Genomic DNA, 15,659 nt, shown 5'->3' on the forward strand with positions numbered 1-15,659 from the left:
AGCCACATTCAGATGTCTGGCTCCTCACTGCTTTGATATTTTTTCTGTAATCTACTGTCAGCTACTGCTTGACTCCATCACTACAGAAAGTAGGCTGTCTGTGTCACAGAGGATGATAGTGCTTCTTATCGACTGTCCTTTTCCTCAACAGAGCACTGTGCAGATTGGAAATCAACTACCTGGACTGAAAATGAAAAGCATCATTGTGGGAGGTGTCTCTGGAGACCAAGTCTCTGTTCAGCAGGGATTTTATGGCTGTATGCAGGTATAAAATGAAAAGTGTAGCAACAAACTTTGAACTTCTAAGAAAATACCCATGTGAAAATATGGGGTTTTCTTTTTCCTCTGTAGCCAAATATTTCTGTTTCCTCCATCAAAATATCTAAGAATCAAAATATTAAAGTCCACCCACTTTCCCAGGTACAAATCTGGTCTCACAGGGGAACAGCATTGGAAAAAAAATCTGGGTTTGGCTCATCAGGTGATGTTTCTTTAAAACGTAGCCTCATGGATTAATGGAAGTAGTGAAACACATAGTACTGTCTTGTGAATGAAGACTCTAATTTAAAAATAATTGTCTTTTGTCACTAGGGAGTAAGAATGGGAGAGACATCTACAAATATAGCTACACTCAACATGAAACAGGCTATCAAGATCAATGTGAAGGAGGGTTGCGAAGTGGATAACCCCTGTGATTCCAATCCATGTCCGCAGCACAGCTACTGCAGTGACGACTGGGACAGCTACTCCTGCGTTTGTGACCCAGGTAACCCAGTGACCATCCCATGCACCATGACCATCCAGGAGCTGGATCACATATTCATGCGCTCATCAGAGTAGGAGCAGTGGCAGCAGCAGCATGCTTGCAAAGTGCTCAGCTTCTGATTCTTCCTCTTCCAATCAGTATTATCTTTCTCAGTCTTACTGTAGCACCCTTGAAACTGCAGTCATGGACTAAGGATCATGTGTTCTAGGCAACGTATCAACCAAACAGAAAGACAGTCTCTGGTCCAAAGGGCTTTTTCTGTGCACCTCCCCTTTTCTTTTTGTCTGTTTTCTTTTTCTTTTTCTTTCCCAGCCTTTTCTGCTGTTGAATTTCAGTCTCACACCCTGCATCCTAATCGGGATACTTTGAATGTTTTCTCTGTTTTGGTGCGTGTAGCCGGCACATGCTGTCAGCACCCAGCACAGTCACCTCCCATACATGCAGGGAGAGAATACAGAACTATTTGTAACACATGCCCTGAATATAAAACTGGGAACCAATGGCACAAGGGTGCCTCAAGCGTGTTAACAGACTGTCAAAAAGAACAGCCCACTATCTTTTTTGCTGAGAGGGAAAAGAGTACCTTCTTTCTGACAGTATCTCAGGGGGGATCTACTGATTATTGAAGATGTGTTATTAGTGTATAAGCTTAAAATAGATGGTCTTTTGGAGACATGCAAATCGTAAATTACAATGGTTGCTGTAATTTTATGACCTTGTCTCCCCAGGGTACTTTGGAAGAGACTGTGTTGATGTATGTAACTTGAACCCATGTGAGCATGTCTCCACGTGCGTGCACAAACCTAGCTCATCCCATGGCTACACCTGTGAATGTGGACAAAGCTACTATGGACAGTACTGCGAGAGCAAGTAAGAGAATTATTTTTGTTCTTGGTTTCTTGATCCTTCCAGGTAGCTCTTCTCCTAAGGCAGCAGTCCTCCCACTTCCTTTTCTGCTTCAGTTAGCTTTCCTGTTAAAATTTGAGTGTTCATAGTGGATGGTATTTGCAGGCTCCCTGCCCTTGGGCACTACTAAACTCTCTTCCCAGAGACCAGGCAAACTTCCATATACTCAGGGGCCACTTTTCTTCATCAGCAGCTCAGGGTCTCAACCATGTTACACAGCACTGCATCTGACCTGTACCGTGTGGTGGCCTTGGCCCGAGTTTGCTCTGTGTCTCTCCTTCAGCTCCCCCAGCACGCACACAGAGCAATGCACTCAGTTAGGTGGCCTGTGACCAGAAAAAATGGCTTTGCAGTTTGGGTCCAGTCCCTGGGCTGGCAAAAAGCCATCTCTCCTGGACAGTCTGGGAGGCCTATGTCCTGTTGCTGTGTGGGAGAAACGTGCCGATTCCCTCGTCACTGGCTTCCTGGTCTCAGATAAGCATTCAGCAACCGGCCTTATCCCAGAGACGGCACTTTGATTTACTGTAATATGGGCCATTCATGATGTGCAAATGAAGTTCATTTGTCTGCCTGTTTAGGAATAGCTCATGTGATGTTTCCATCCCTTTGAAAACCACAAGCTTCTTCCTCCGCCTTTTGTTGTGTGGGCTTGCAAATGTTGGCCGTGCTGTTGCCAGATTCGTCTTTCATTCCTCTGGATTAGCGACGCAGAGACGTTGTCCCTTGTCATTATCTGCTGACATCATGTCAAGTGCAGCATTGTGGTTTTTCATATTATAAAACATAGAAGTACAAACCTGGCAATTACCATGAACAAAATTCTGCGTGGTCTTTGAAACAGACGGCAAACAGCTTTGCTTTCCTAAAATGAACAGCAGGGAGGGGATTCCTTGTGCGTTATGCTGATCAGACTCAGTGGAGTCATCCTTCAGGCTATTGCTTGACGAAGACTTCCAGCTAGCAGGGACCCTGGTCACTGCCCCTTCCCAGTGCTCTCCTTGCCAGCACTAGTGTTGGGGCATCTGTGGGACAAACCTGCTCAGAAGCTCACCCAGAAGAAACAGAACCAACAAAAATGAGGGTTATCCTTCAGCAGGGGTGGCATTTGGGTTGCTGCACAGCCTCCAAAGAGCTGCGCTGCTCCATTCATAGTCTGAATCATAGTCTTTGATTCATAGTCTGCATCAAAGCTGCCACCTTTCCCTCTTCCATGTCGCCAACCACATGTGTCCTCCTCCTCCTCCCCTGTGGCAGACCAGGGCTTTTCAGACCCTGCGGTGAGCTGGCTGAGAAAGCCAGGTTGGCTGAAAGTAGTGACTTTTCTTTGTAGGGTGAGCTTGCAACCAGCTTTGCACCTGAGCTGGTGTCCCCACAGGCTGGACAAGCACTGCTGCCCACGGCACAGCTGGGACAGGAACCCGTAGGGATAGGGGGGTGGCATATAAAGTATTGGGGAGCTGTACCCCGAGGCTGTTTGTGGCAGTAGGTAAACCAGGGCACGGGCTCAGCACTGCCTGCAGTTGCCCGAGCTGTTGAAGTGCTAGCACAGCTCAGCACAAGCTGTCCAGCCTGCCCCAGCCAGCGCTTTCGCCAGCAGGGGACTGGGGCTGGTGGAACTGGGACCATTTCCATTAGGCAGCCTGGGCCCCATCACCCTCTCCCAGAGGAAGGAGCACTTCATTTGCTCATACAGATATACACTCCTTTTAAAGATGAGTCGGTCTTGAAAACATTTAGGGAAGCATTCCCTCTAGGGTTTTGTGGCACTGATATTCTTTATTTTCTTTTATTATAATGTATATATATTTATATATGTATTGCTGGCTGCTGCAGTGAGATATATTACACTCTATAAGCTGATGGGAGTTGAGTGCAGATTTGGCCCAAAGCAGTTCTGTCCCATCTTTTAGGAGGAAACTTAAAAGAACTTTCTTTCCATTTGATTTTCTTTTATAGGATTGACCTGCCTTGTCCCAGAGGCTGGTGGGGAAATCCCATCTGCGGCCCATGTAATTGTGAGACTAGTAAAGGGTTTGATTCTGACTGCAATAAGACCAATGGAGAATGCCACTGCAAGGTAAGCAAAAGAAACCAGTCTGAAGTCAAAATTTCTTTAGATTAAAAAGTAACTATAAGTGAATATCTGAGGCAAAGTACACACACTTGTGCTTTGTATCATATATATATGTGCTCAGTGTAGTTAAAACTTTACCTAAAATATTTTGCTGGCACCGCCCTTCACAAAATCATACTGTGCAGCTCTTATCTTACTTGCATTTGGAAAGCAAAACTGAGAGGATGAAAGCCTGGCTCTGATCTCTCTGAAGTGCAGCCTGGATTATCGGGGGAGATCAGACCGGGGTGCAGAGGAGTGCCGGTGGTGGTTTGTGTATCACAAGTGAGTAATAGCCATGAAACAGCTCAGGCTAGCTGGGTGAAGCTCTCCCCTGTGCAATGGCCAGCAAAAGGCCTAGCAGCTGGAGAGAGGTAAATAATAGAGAGGCTAAATGCTTTCCTCAGTGCCAGCTCTGTGGAGTTTAAGAGGAATTTGCTGTGGACAGACGGAGGGCACAGGAGGGGAGGCGCCTCTCTCCTAAAGTTTCTACAAAGGACTTCTCACAATAGGTTTTACAATAGGTTTGAATGACATCAGAGGAGCTGGGCCTGTGCAGACCGGCGGCAGTGAATCTGGCCCCGTACTCCTTTCTGAAATGCCAGCAGGACACACAGCAACTGTTGCGTTAAATCAAGTCAGTGGGGTGCCAGCACCATGCTCTTGTGCAATCGCGTAACGCCTCAGATCAAAAGCATTTACAGATGCGATTTGAATACGTGATCATTGGTTGCTCTCCACCCTGTACATGAAAAACAAACGGACACTCAGGAAGTTTCCTTACTGGCTTGTTAGTGCCATGCAGGAGTAGAATTGCAAAGCAGAGGAAACTAAAAATCCTCCAAGAATACATTTGCTGGGCACTGGCAGCAAGTACACGAGGAGTAATGTGGGCCCTCCACCCCCACTGCAAATGGTGGTCCAAACCCTGGGTCTCTGTGGCACAGGGCAGCCCAGCCATCCCCCCCAGTGCTCAGCTCTGCCTCTGCGCATTGCCTGGGCCAACAGCACGCTTCCCATAGTTACTACATTTTCTGTTAAAAGTAATATTGTTATTATCCCATGCTTTTCAAAATCAGCCCTTTCATGATGCACATGCTGCTAGTGCAGGATTTCAGAAACGCGAGCAATTTGGAATATAAGTCAAATACCTTGTGTCTATCGTTTTGTTTTTTCTAGGCAAATTACTACAGGCCCCAGAGCAGTGACACCTGCTACCCCTGCGACTGCTTCCCATCCGGCTCCCACACACGCGCCTGTGACATGGAGACAGGACAGTGTCCTTGCAAACCTGGCGTCATAGGGCGGCAGTGCAACCGCTGCGATAACCCATTTGCTGAAGTTACCGTGAAGGGCTGTGAAGGTACCTCCTGTCCAGCGAGCGCTGCTGATCAGGCGGGCTGTGGTCTCAGGACCAGGGCTGCTAGCAGCGGGCAGGTGGGGGGTGCACAGCGGTGGGCATGCAGCTGCATCCTGGGGCACGCGTGAGCCCGGCGGGCTGGCTCCAGCAGGGGCAATGGGAGCTGCAGCAGCCTAAACATGCACCCCTCCTCCTAAGTCTGTGCCGGTATGACTCATGGTGGCTGGGGAAAAATAAAAAAGCTCCTATTTCTTTAATTTTCATCAAATGGAAATATAGCAAGCTTAGGGGGGGAGAGCAAAACGCTAATCCCAATTTTACTTGAAACCTGAGTTCATCTGGTAGTGCAGCATTGTATTGCTGTGCTGCAGCTGGAGGCCGGCAAGAGCCCTCTCACCTTCTCACAGCCCAGAGAGGCTGTGCCACGCACCTAGTGACCTCTGCCTTTCTTCCCCGTCTTGCCCATCCTGCCTTTCCTCTCACTCACCCACCCTCCTCCTGTGATCAGCACAAAGCTGCTGCAACAGCCATCTCGCCGGAGTGTGGGTGAAACGAAGGAGAAACATTTTCCCACAATAAAGGAGCCACCAGAGATAGGCAGAGCCAAAATCCAGAGCCCCATAATCATCCCGAGCTCTCTTCTGCCTGTACCTGTCTGCCTACACTGCTGGATAAGGAGCAGCTGATGGGTTACAGCTTAGAAGGCGCTGCAGAGGACAGGTATCCTGACGGAGCTTGGGAATTACAGGAAAGTCCTTTAGGCAGGTTGAAATACCTCCTTGTTGTGATTTTTATCTTGTCAGAAAAATTGCATCATTTCTTTTTCTGCTTTCAGTAATTTATAATGGCTGTCCCAAAGCTTTTGAGGCTGGTATTTGGTGGCCACAGACCAAGTTTGGCCAGCCAGCTGCCGTGCCATGTCCTAAGGGATCAGTGGGTAAGTTCCCTGGGTAAAACATTAACTACTTTATCTACATGCCTGTCTGAGAGGAAAAATAAGAGAAAAAAAACGTGTACATAGGGAATGGCATTAATTCATTGGGTCTAGAGATTACAGCATAGCTCATGCATATCACAAGCAGAAAAGTTTAGCTAGCTGAAACTCAAGAACTGTTAAAATACATTTGGAATAGTAGCAGTAAATAAATACAAAAGTGCAGCAGCTAAACATATAAAGAACAGAAATTCTGTATCTGTCTTTTCAAAAAAGCACAGTCCAGTTTTCTATTTTATGTTTATCAAGCAATTCTTACGCATGTAACTTCTAGTTTCTAGTGATTTGTACCTGTTCTTTAGCGATACAGCTCCTCTGGGCAAAGATGAAATGAGGAAAATTGTTTACCTGATGATTGCTTTACTAGCGTTGCAGGCTAATAAAGTTCAGAGTTACAACAGAACTCACATTTTTCCACCCAATATCCTTTCTCTAACCCATAAGTCAGAGAGCTGAAAAACGCATTTTATAAAGCACGTGAGCTGTGTTGTTTTGTACAGCAAGCAAATGACAACCTGCTTTTTCATGCATGTCCCTGAAAACATTTATCAGATTTTTGACAACGGAGTTCACAATGTTTTCCAAAGGCTGTTCTGCGGGAAGTGAAACCTCTGTCTCATTTCTGGGCCTGGTAACTCTCTGCTGCGAGTGCTCCTCAGGGTCAATGAGTTATAAATGGTATGTGACTTCCCCAAATATTACTGAGGGGAGGTCACTGCCTGTAGGTGTGCAGAAGATTTGTGGTCAACCAAGCTCCTGTTCTGAGGATTTTAGGAGATAGAATTGATTATTATTTTTTTAAGTGAAGAATATTTACATTATTAAACAGTATAAAGTTGAATTAAAATAAGTTTTCTGCACTGTTCTTGTGGTTGACCCAAGTGTCCTTTCTAGCAAATAGGCTAAAAGGCAAGGGCACTTACTGGAATTGCACGTTTTAAGTGAATTTTACAGAACATTCAAAAAAAGTAAGCTTTATAATAATGAATATTCAGACTAAGAACCTGAGGCTTAATTGTATTCACCTAATCATGGAAGAGAAGTAATGTAATTAGATATTGTTAAATTAATTATAATTCTTATTTAGATATTAGTAATTAAATGGCTTAGGCACATGCAATACGTTATGTGCAAGTTAACTAGCACAATGTAAATTTTACATTTGATAACTTGCAATTCACTGTGAAGTATCCACAGCCAAGAATCACGTTTTAAAATGATTTGACAAATAGTACAAAATAATAGGCTAAATTAAACAGTAAGCTGCTCACAGACCATTCACAAGTGGCAAAAGGCAATTATACGTGTTGGCTGAAGTGTTTACCACATGCAGCATGCAAAGGTGCTAGCATGTTTTGACATGAAGACAACATTTTCCAGGATGTCTTCCTATACAGGCTGTCGCACAGATATCTGAGCAGGGATGTTTTCAGAAACATTTAGAAGTGTACAGTCTTTCTCATATTTGGTATAAATAAGTCGCTGAATTCATTTGAGAACATTAAGGCAGTGAGGCTGAGAGCAGTTGGGCAGATCTTGAAGCTTACCTGACTCTTCTCTAAAGCCTGAGGAAAATGATTCATGAAGATTAGTAATCTTTAACTTTTCTCTCTTGCATAGCTCTAAGAAACTTGAAAATGTAGGAAATCTGAAAGTCTAGGATATTTGAAATCTATGAAGATTTACCCAGCACAGTTCAGAACATTATTTACCGTTTACCATTAACATTGTTTCCTTCAGGAAATGCAGTTCGCCATTGTAACATTGAGAAGGGCTGGCTGCCCCCTGAGCTTTTCAACTGCACCACTAGCACTTTTGTTGATCTAAAAATCATGGTAAGCTGTGTTTTCTCATTTTTGCCTTTATTTTGTAAATGATCATCAATTCAGACTCGGGTTTGATATCCCTGCACTCCATCTTTTGACTGAGTCCTTGAACCCCCTCATTTCCCATCAGGACCCTTGTGCTTTTCTGGCTCTCAGTTACATTGTCCATTGAGCTGTCCTGTCAACCCTTTCTCAAGCCAAACACCATTTTGATCAAACAACTCCCTTATGCCAAAAATCTCTAAATGATGATTGTATTTGTAACTAGAATGAAAAAAAAAAAGATACATCATTGGGGTTTTTCTTCCTTGTCTCTGATTCAGAATGAGAAGTTACACCACAATGAGACCAAGCTGGATGGAGACAAGACCATACGGATCGTGAGAGTGCTGCAGAATGCCACCAAACACACGCACAGCTTATATGGCAACGATGTGAGGACAGCTTACCAGATGATGATCCGGGTCCTCCAGTATGAGAGCCAGCAGCAAGGGTTTGACTTGGCAGCCACGAGGGATGTGGAATTCAATGAAGTAAGAGAGATACTATATACTGTGCTGAGCCTTTACAGTTCCCCTTAAAAGTTTTATGGCAATGGATAATTAAATTTGTCTTTGACCAAGATGGAGCGAGTATCATGTAATTGCTTAATCCGTTTCACAAATGAGTCAGTCTTCTTAATTTAGAATCAAAGTTGGTTATGCATGTGTGTATGCACACATATGTGTGTGTAATACAAATACCATAGAAAGTGCTGTTATAATAAATATCATCATAGTAACAACCAAAAGCAAAATTCCCCAAATGAAAAAATAATCAAGCTGATGTGTTATTCCTGGGCAAAATAGTTTTGTATGCCATATTCAATTTTATTGGAAAACCTGCCTGATGTGATCATTTTCATTTAAATGTGCAGTGAACTAACTCTGAGCCAGTTACTGACCCTGAAGGTTTCTTATAATCCAGTTTGGAAACACTCGAGTCATGTTTATTAAAGAGTTGGTACATTGAAAGACACTCCATGCTGTATTGATATTTTAAGTGATGCAGGCACATACAAAAACGTGTGCCAGAAGGCTTCTGCTAGTCAGAGCATTCATGAAAGACCCAGTTATTACCAAAGACCTGACCAGGTCTAGAGAACAAGCTGTAGCACCCTCCCTGTCTGGGGGAAACACATAGTTGTGGTGAAAAAATGTTAGATGTGGAGGAAGTTGGGCGTTTTCTGTGGTCTGAAAATGTGAAGGTTGGATGACTGATGTCAGGCTCATAGAGTTCTCCTCATTGCCATGTGTGCTGCAGGATACTGCTGTCCACGCTTATCAATTGTATTTCCAAGATCCTAACCATGGCACAGCACAGAGTCCAGGCTAAAACATCCTACTGGACCTGTGCTAGCAGAGCCCAGAGCTTGGGCACCAGCGTAGAGATGCTGGAACAAACCCTCCATGGGCCAAGACTGGACTCTGTGCTGGCCAAAGGTGGTCTGGCTCCCTTTGAAGGTGTGCTACACCCAGCTTGCGGCTCACAGTACTCTGGGAGGACCAGCCAGGCCAGGCAGACTTTGGGGTGAACCTGGAGACCCTGTGCAAGGCCAAACTGCACCAGGAGAGGAATTCCCTGGGGAGGTGGGAGCAGGAAGAAATGTGGCTGAGAAAATTCTTCAGTGTCTTGGGCTGTACGGTCAACAGAGAGCAGAGAACTTCTGAAACGTATAACTTTTCAGGTGCACTAGATTTTAAGAGATTCAGTGTTTCATTTCCTAAGGAGACACTGTGCTGACAAACTTGTACCTGCAGCCTGTGGAGTGAATGAATTCCCCCATTCAGATCTTGAGAAGGAAGTTTGGTTTTAGCATGTTTTGTTAAGTAAAAATAAGAACAATAAGCAAAAAAAAATTGATTTGGAGACCTCTGCTTTAATTTATTATTCTCTGCACTTGGCACTGAAACTCATATAGATGATGTTTTCAAGAACTCCCTAAATATTTTTAGGATAGGTCAGGAATTTGAAAACTAATCAGTAAAGCTCATGAGAAAAAGGAGGTAACATCCTAGGCTGAGGGAGCACAAGGACAGAAGGAATTTATTTCTTTTTATAGTCTCAGGTAGAAGCCTGAAAAATAGGTAATAAAACAACATAAATAACATTCACAAACACCAAGGAGGCCTGGTACCAAGTACAGCATGTGTCTCCTGCGTTCCTGGAGAACCATGTAGTTCTTCTCACCCTAGATAAAGGTAGTCATACTGGCAGCCTCTTTCATCTCAAATACATGCTTGCAACTTCAGACAATACTTAGAGAATATACCATCTTCCCCATCTGCTTCTAAATGAAGCCTAAATATTTGCCTTGGCTATTTCAGAGCTTGAGGTGATTAATTCCTACCATCATTTATGCAAATTTTACCTTACTTAGGAATTATGTTTTGACACAACAATGTAGTTCATATGTACACCAAAATTAAAAACTTCTTAGCACCTTTCCCATTTAAGCCATTTAACACTCTCTTTTGGGGTCTTCTTCCATTCAGCCTGAGGGTCCCTTTGCACATTCTTGTAAGAAAGGGCAGAAGGGCCAGGTCCTCCGCCAGAACTTCCTTTTTAACACCATTTGTAAGCAACATAAAAATGGGGGGAGAACAACACGATTTAAGTTTTCCTATGTATTTTCAAGTTTGTAAATGCAAGTTAATACTCACTTTTGTCATTGTTCACCATGTAATTTGTCCTAGTTATCCAGGAATCAACAAAGTTAAAAAAAAATCAAAATAAAAGAGAAAGCAATATTGCTATCTATGGCTTTCTTTTGATTTTTAACATATCACATTACTGTGATTTCTCTGGGGGAGATCTTCAGTGTAGGTACCAAGCGCTTTGCTTTTCTTGTCTCTCATCTCTCCAAGACGAAGAAAACATGGTTAGGTTTTCCTTCTGTTTTTTCTTGCTAGGTTCCTGTCATAAAGGGGAAAGAAAGTAGGCAGTTCTCTTGCAGCCTTCAATTTTGGCTTACTTTGCTCATAAAAAGTTTGGAGGGATTTGCTTTATGTAACAAAAAAACCTCAGGGTGAGTAACTGGTGTGCATATTTTCATACGGCTGCAGTAGAACATGCCTGCATTAACATATTTCATTATACGCTCACCTGAGGCAGTAATGCCAATCATTTTCAATATTCCTCACTTGAAACCCAGCGCTTTGTTTGCTTCATAATTTAGGCTTGTACTTTGTTTCTCAGAATATTATCAAAGTGGGTAGTGCTCTACTGGACCCCAGCAATAAGGAGCACTGGGAGCAAATTCAGCGAACGGAGGGTGGCACTGCTCATCTGCTCAGGCACTATGAGGAATATTTCAACAATGTGGCCCAGAACATGAAGAAAACCTACATGAGACCTTTTGTCATTGTTGCCACTAACATGAGTGAGTATCTGGGCTGAAAACTGCCATTTTGTATTAGAGCTTTAAAAATATGCTGGATAAAGGTTCTAGCTATTTGTTTTAGTAGTACCCACTGAGGAACAGCATACTTGGATTTTCTAATCTGATCAGTTCATTCATTTCAAGTCAATTGAGCCTTGATCCATATCTCTCCGTTGCCATGGGGGCCTCCTGGGAGATGTCTGATCTGTTTTCCCTCTGGACCATGCCACTGCTCCATGTGGCATTTTGTTGAGCCACAGTAGTGTACAGATGGTTGGAAGGACAAAGTTTGCAAGTAAAGGTAATGCATTTTGAGACCACCTAGTACAGTTGAACATAGTAGATCCCATTTTAGAAAGAATCACACCACCACCACTTGAAGAATTACGGCAGTACAAAAGAAACCCTGCTATTGATCGTATACCTCTGATTTTCAGAATTTTCAGTATTTTTTCAGAATCACCCGCCCAAGCCTTCAATCGCCCTCCCAGCCTTGCAAAAACCCATCATCAGAGCAAAATCCTTGGGGTCCAAAATATCCTTAGAATCATAGAATCATTTAGGTTGTAAAAGACCTTTAAGATCATTGAGTCCAACCATTAACCTAACACTGCCAAGTCCACCACTAAACCATGTCCCTAAGCACCAAGTCTACATGGCTTTTAAGTACTTCCGGGGATGGTGACTCAACCACTTCCCTGGGCAGCCTGTACCAATGCTTGACAACCCTTTCGGTGAAGAAATTTTTCCTAATATCCAATCTAAACCTGCCCTGGCAGAACTTGAGGCCATTTCCTCTTGTCCTATCGCTTGTTACTTGGGAAAAGAGACCAACACTCACATCGCTACAACCTCCTTTCAGGTAGTTGCAGAGAGCGATAAGGTCTCCCCTCAGCCTCCTTTTCTCCAGGCTAAACAACCCCTGTTCCCTCAGCCACTCTTCATAAGACTTGTGCTCCAGACCCTTCACCAGCTTTGTTGCCCTTCTCTGGACACGCTCCAGCACCTCCATGTCTTTCCTGTAGTGAGGGGCCCAAAACTGGACACAGTGTTCGAGGTGCAGCCTCACCAGTGCCGAGTACAGGGGGACAACCACTTCCCTAGTCCTGCTGGCCACACTATTGCTGATGCAGGCCACGATGCTATTGGCCTTCTTGGCCACCTGGGCACATTGCCGGCTCATCTTCAGCCAGCTGTTGACCAGCACCCCCAGGCCCTTTTCCGCTGGGCAGCTTCCCAGCCACTCTTCCCCAAGCCTGTAGCGCTGCATGGGGTTGGTGTGACCCAAGTGCAGGACCCGGCACTTGGCCTTGTTCAACCTCATGCAACTGGCCTCGGCCCATCGACCCAGCCTGTCCCGATCCCTCTGTAGAGCCTTCCTACCCTCGAGCAGATCAACCCTCCCACCCAGCTTGGTGTCATCTGCAAACTTACTGAGGGTGCACTTGATCCCCTCAACCAGATCACTGATAAAGATATTAAACAGAACTGGCCCCAATATTGAGCCCTGGGGAGCACCACTTGTGACTGGGTCTGTGTCTAAACCGAGAAGGAAACATCAGACGTACCAAGACACCTTCCGCACCTGTCATAGTAAATGCCTCCTCTGAGCTACAAATAGCAGCTCCTGCACTTGCAGGACTGTGATGTACTTCACAGTGTCCCCGCGGTACACGTGCAAGTGAGGCACAGCAACCACAGCCTAGTGGGCATCTTTCCCCCTTTTCTTCCCTGCCCTCTCTATTTCATTTTCCCCCAGATACCAACAGTCTGAGCTGATCTGATGTTGGTGATAGTCCTGCTCTGAGTGGGAGGTGAGACTGAGTTGGGTGACCTTCAGAGGTCATTCCCAAGCAGCGTGCTGTCTGTTTTTTCTTTCAGAGGTGGTCTAAATTGTGATCAGCCTGAACTTGTATTTACCTTTTCAAGCTTCAGCTTTAATTTCAGACCTGAAGAAGGGCTCATGTGCCAAAAATCTTATTTTCCCAACTACACCCATTGGTGTAAGAAGTGAATTTCCCCTTGCCTACAAACCTTGCCCTGAGAGTGCTTCCTGTCCACAGTCACACGGGCATAAAAAGCAAAGGCATGAGACAATCAAGCTACAAAGTTATAAAGTCCTGCATCAACTCCAGCGGGGAAGGATTATTGTTGAACTAAGCCAAACTGAAATACTTTGATTTCTGTTTAATAAACCAAAATGAAATATTTCCTTTTGATTCAGGACTATCAGAATCAAAATACTTCTATCTTCACACTCAGAAAAAAAGTCTGCTCAGTATTTTAACCGAACTGAGATGAAAACAAATCCAGAATTTCTTGCAGGTTGTAAATCCTGTTTTTTTTCAACCAGTTCTTCCTGAGTAAAGAGGCATGAGCTTGGGAAGGATGAGGCAACTCTGGCCTGAAAGGGGTCTGTTTTCTTTTGAACAGTTTTTCCAGGTGAACATGGTGTTAACAGAGTTTCCTAATGGCTCATCTGGGAGTTATTTAGAGACTAGGAAAGGAATGGGAATTTGCAGATCTTAACTTGGATATTTCTTCATATAGAAACTTGCAGTGGATCACAGCTTTTGGTGTAGGGTTACCCCCAGGACTTCCAGCTTCTCACTTTTATTAGAACTTCTAAATTGGCACTCAATGACTTCTCTTAAATGGGAAAGTTCAAGCCAACTCAGCTGCTTTTAAATATTTTGGCAGTTAAACAACAGGCAGAGCTGATGAGGTGAGCCAGAGAGAAACTGCTAGTGTAGAGGAAGGAGAACTGGAGGACTAAGGAGTAGTCCCAGGTAAAATCCAGGTTATTTTCTTTGCTTAGCTGACTTTGCAATTTAACAGATGTAGAAGAACTATATTTAGGAAGCAGCAGATTTAGCCTTCCCAACAAGAAGCAAGTCTGAAATTGGAACATGCCACTTCTATATTTCCAATGTTTGCAGCAGTGTTTTTGTAGTATGAGATACTGTCTTGTGAATCCCTTTCCACTGCAAAATAAATTTATAATTTGATAAATGTAACATAATGCTGACACGTGAGCTTTTAGTTGTCATTTAAGGTATTGATTGAGAGAAATTAAATTTGACTTTGTCTTTTGGGGTTTAAAAGTCTTCTCTGCATCGTGCAGATATTTTAACCTTTCCATCATGTTTCCTTTTGTCACAATATCATATTTGAAAGCATTGAAGTTAATTTTATGGGAAACTTTTTTTCCCCCAGTTATTGCTGTTGACATCTTTGACAAGTCTAATTTCACGGGAGCTAGAATACCACGATTTCATGAGATTAAAGAAGATTATCCAAAAGATCTGGAGTCATCTGTTGTCTTCCCCGATACTTTGTTCAGACCTTCAGACAGGAAAGGTAAAACCCTTCTGCTGCCGTTCGGAGGGCAATTTTGACTGGCTCCCAAGGAGCATGATTAATCCTCGCGAAGCGGAGTGGTACTAGGGTGAGAGCGGGGCGACCATCTACACAAGCGAACATTATTTAGGGATGGAGCAGCTGTGCATACTTCTGAGGCATTTTGCCTGCCGGCAGTGACAGGAGCATGGGGGGCTGCGTAACTGGCTGTACCTGCCTGTCAGGTCTCGCTCGAGGCCCCTCGAACCGCCCCATCAATGCGAGAGAAATGCTCTGCCTCTGTTCCCACCAGCATAGGATGGGGCGGCTGCCTGGAGCCTGCAGCCCTGCAGCCACATTCCCCTGGTCCCTGCAGAGATGGAGGGAGGCGGTGTGAGAGATGGAGAATCCAAATCTGGGAGCAGAGCTGTGTTATCAGAACTAGACAGTAAATAAAAAGTCTTGAGCTGCACAGGGACATGGGTGATGAGGGAGAATACTTGGGGAAATACTTGCTTCCCAGTGTCTCTGAAGAGATTGCTGAGAGGAACCAGAAGTTACCGTGGGCAAGGGAAGAGAGAGAGGGTAACCCAAAGTGCAATAATTATACACATATCATGGCTGAATATCCTCCGAATGGGGAAGTAGTAACACTTGTGAAAATAACACATAGTAATTAATAAGCTAATACAACTTTATGACTTTTTCCTCAGAGACAGGGCACATGCTTGTATGATTTGTATCTTTTCTGTAAGAAAAAAGGGAACGTGAATTTTAAGAGATACTGCCAAAATTGAAAGCTCAGTATATGACACAATTAGCAGGGAGAAATCCCGTGTGACCAGTTGGTGTATTCATAACACTAGCTTTGCCATATACAAAGGCACATGCAATTTAATAGCATACATATTGTTTTAATGTTCTCCCTAAATCA

At 44.1% G+C, this 15,659-nt stretch overlaps 1 protein-coding gene across 1 annotated transcript in view; it reads left to right on the forward strand.

Moving 5' to 3' along the window:
- CELSR1 (cadherin EGF LAG seven-pass G-type receptor 1) overlaps positions 1–15,659 on the forward strand; it is a 178,337-nt gene that overhangs the window by 132,722 nt on the left and 29,956 nt on the right. Inside the window, exons 11-20 of the mRNA XM_052790173.1 lie at positions 152–265; positions 592–766; positions 1,495–1,636; positions 3,629–3,749; positions 4,965–5,148; positions 5,981–6,082; positions 7,880–7,974; positions 8,289–8,498; positions 11,203–11,386; positions 14,603–14,746. Coding sequence (XP_052646133.1) covers positions 152–265; positions 592–766; positions 1,495–1,636; positions 3,629–3,749; positions 4,965–5,148; positions 5,981–6,082; positions 7,880–7,974; positions 8,289–8,498; positions 11,203–11,386; positions 14,603–14,746 — 1,471 coding nt within the window. The remainder of the gene's footprint in view (positions 1–151; positions 266–591; positions 767–1,494; positions 1,637–3,628; positions 3,750–4,964; positions 5,149–5,980; positions 6,083–7,879; positions 7,975–8,288; positions 8,499–11,202; positions 11,387–14,602; positions 14,747–15,659) is intronic.

Source organism: Harpia harpyja, chromosome 6, assembly GCF_026419915.1.
Source record: "Harpia harpyja isolate bHarHar1 chromosome 6, bHarHar1 primary haplotype, whole genome shotgun sequence".
In the NCBI taxonomy this organism is placed as follows: Eukaryota; Metazoa; Chordata; class Aves; order Accipitriformes; family Accipitridae; genus Harpia; species Harpia harpyja.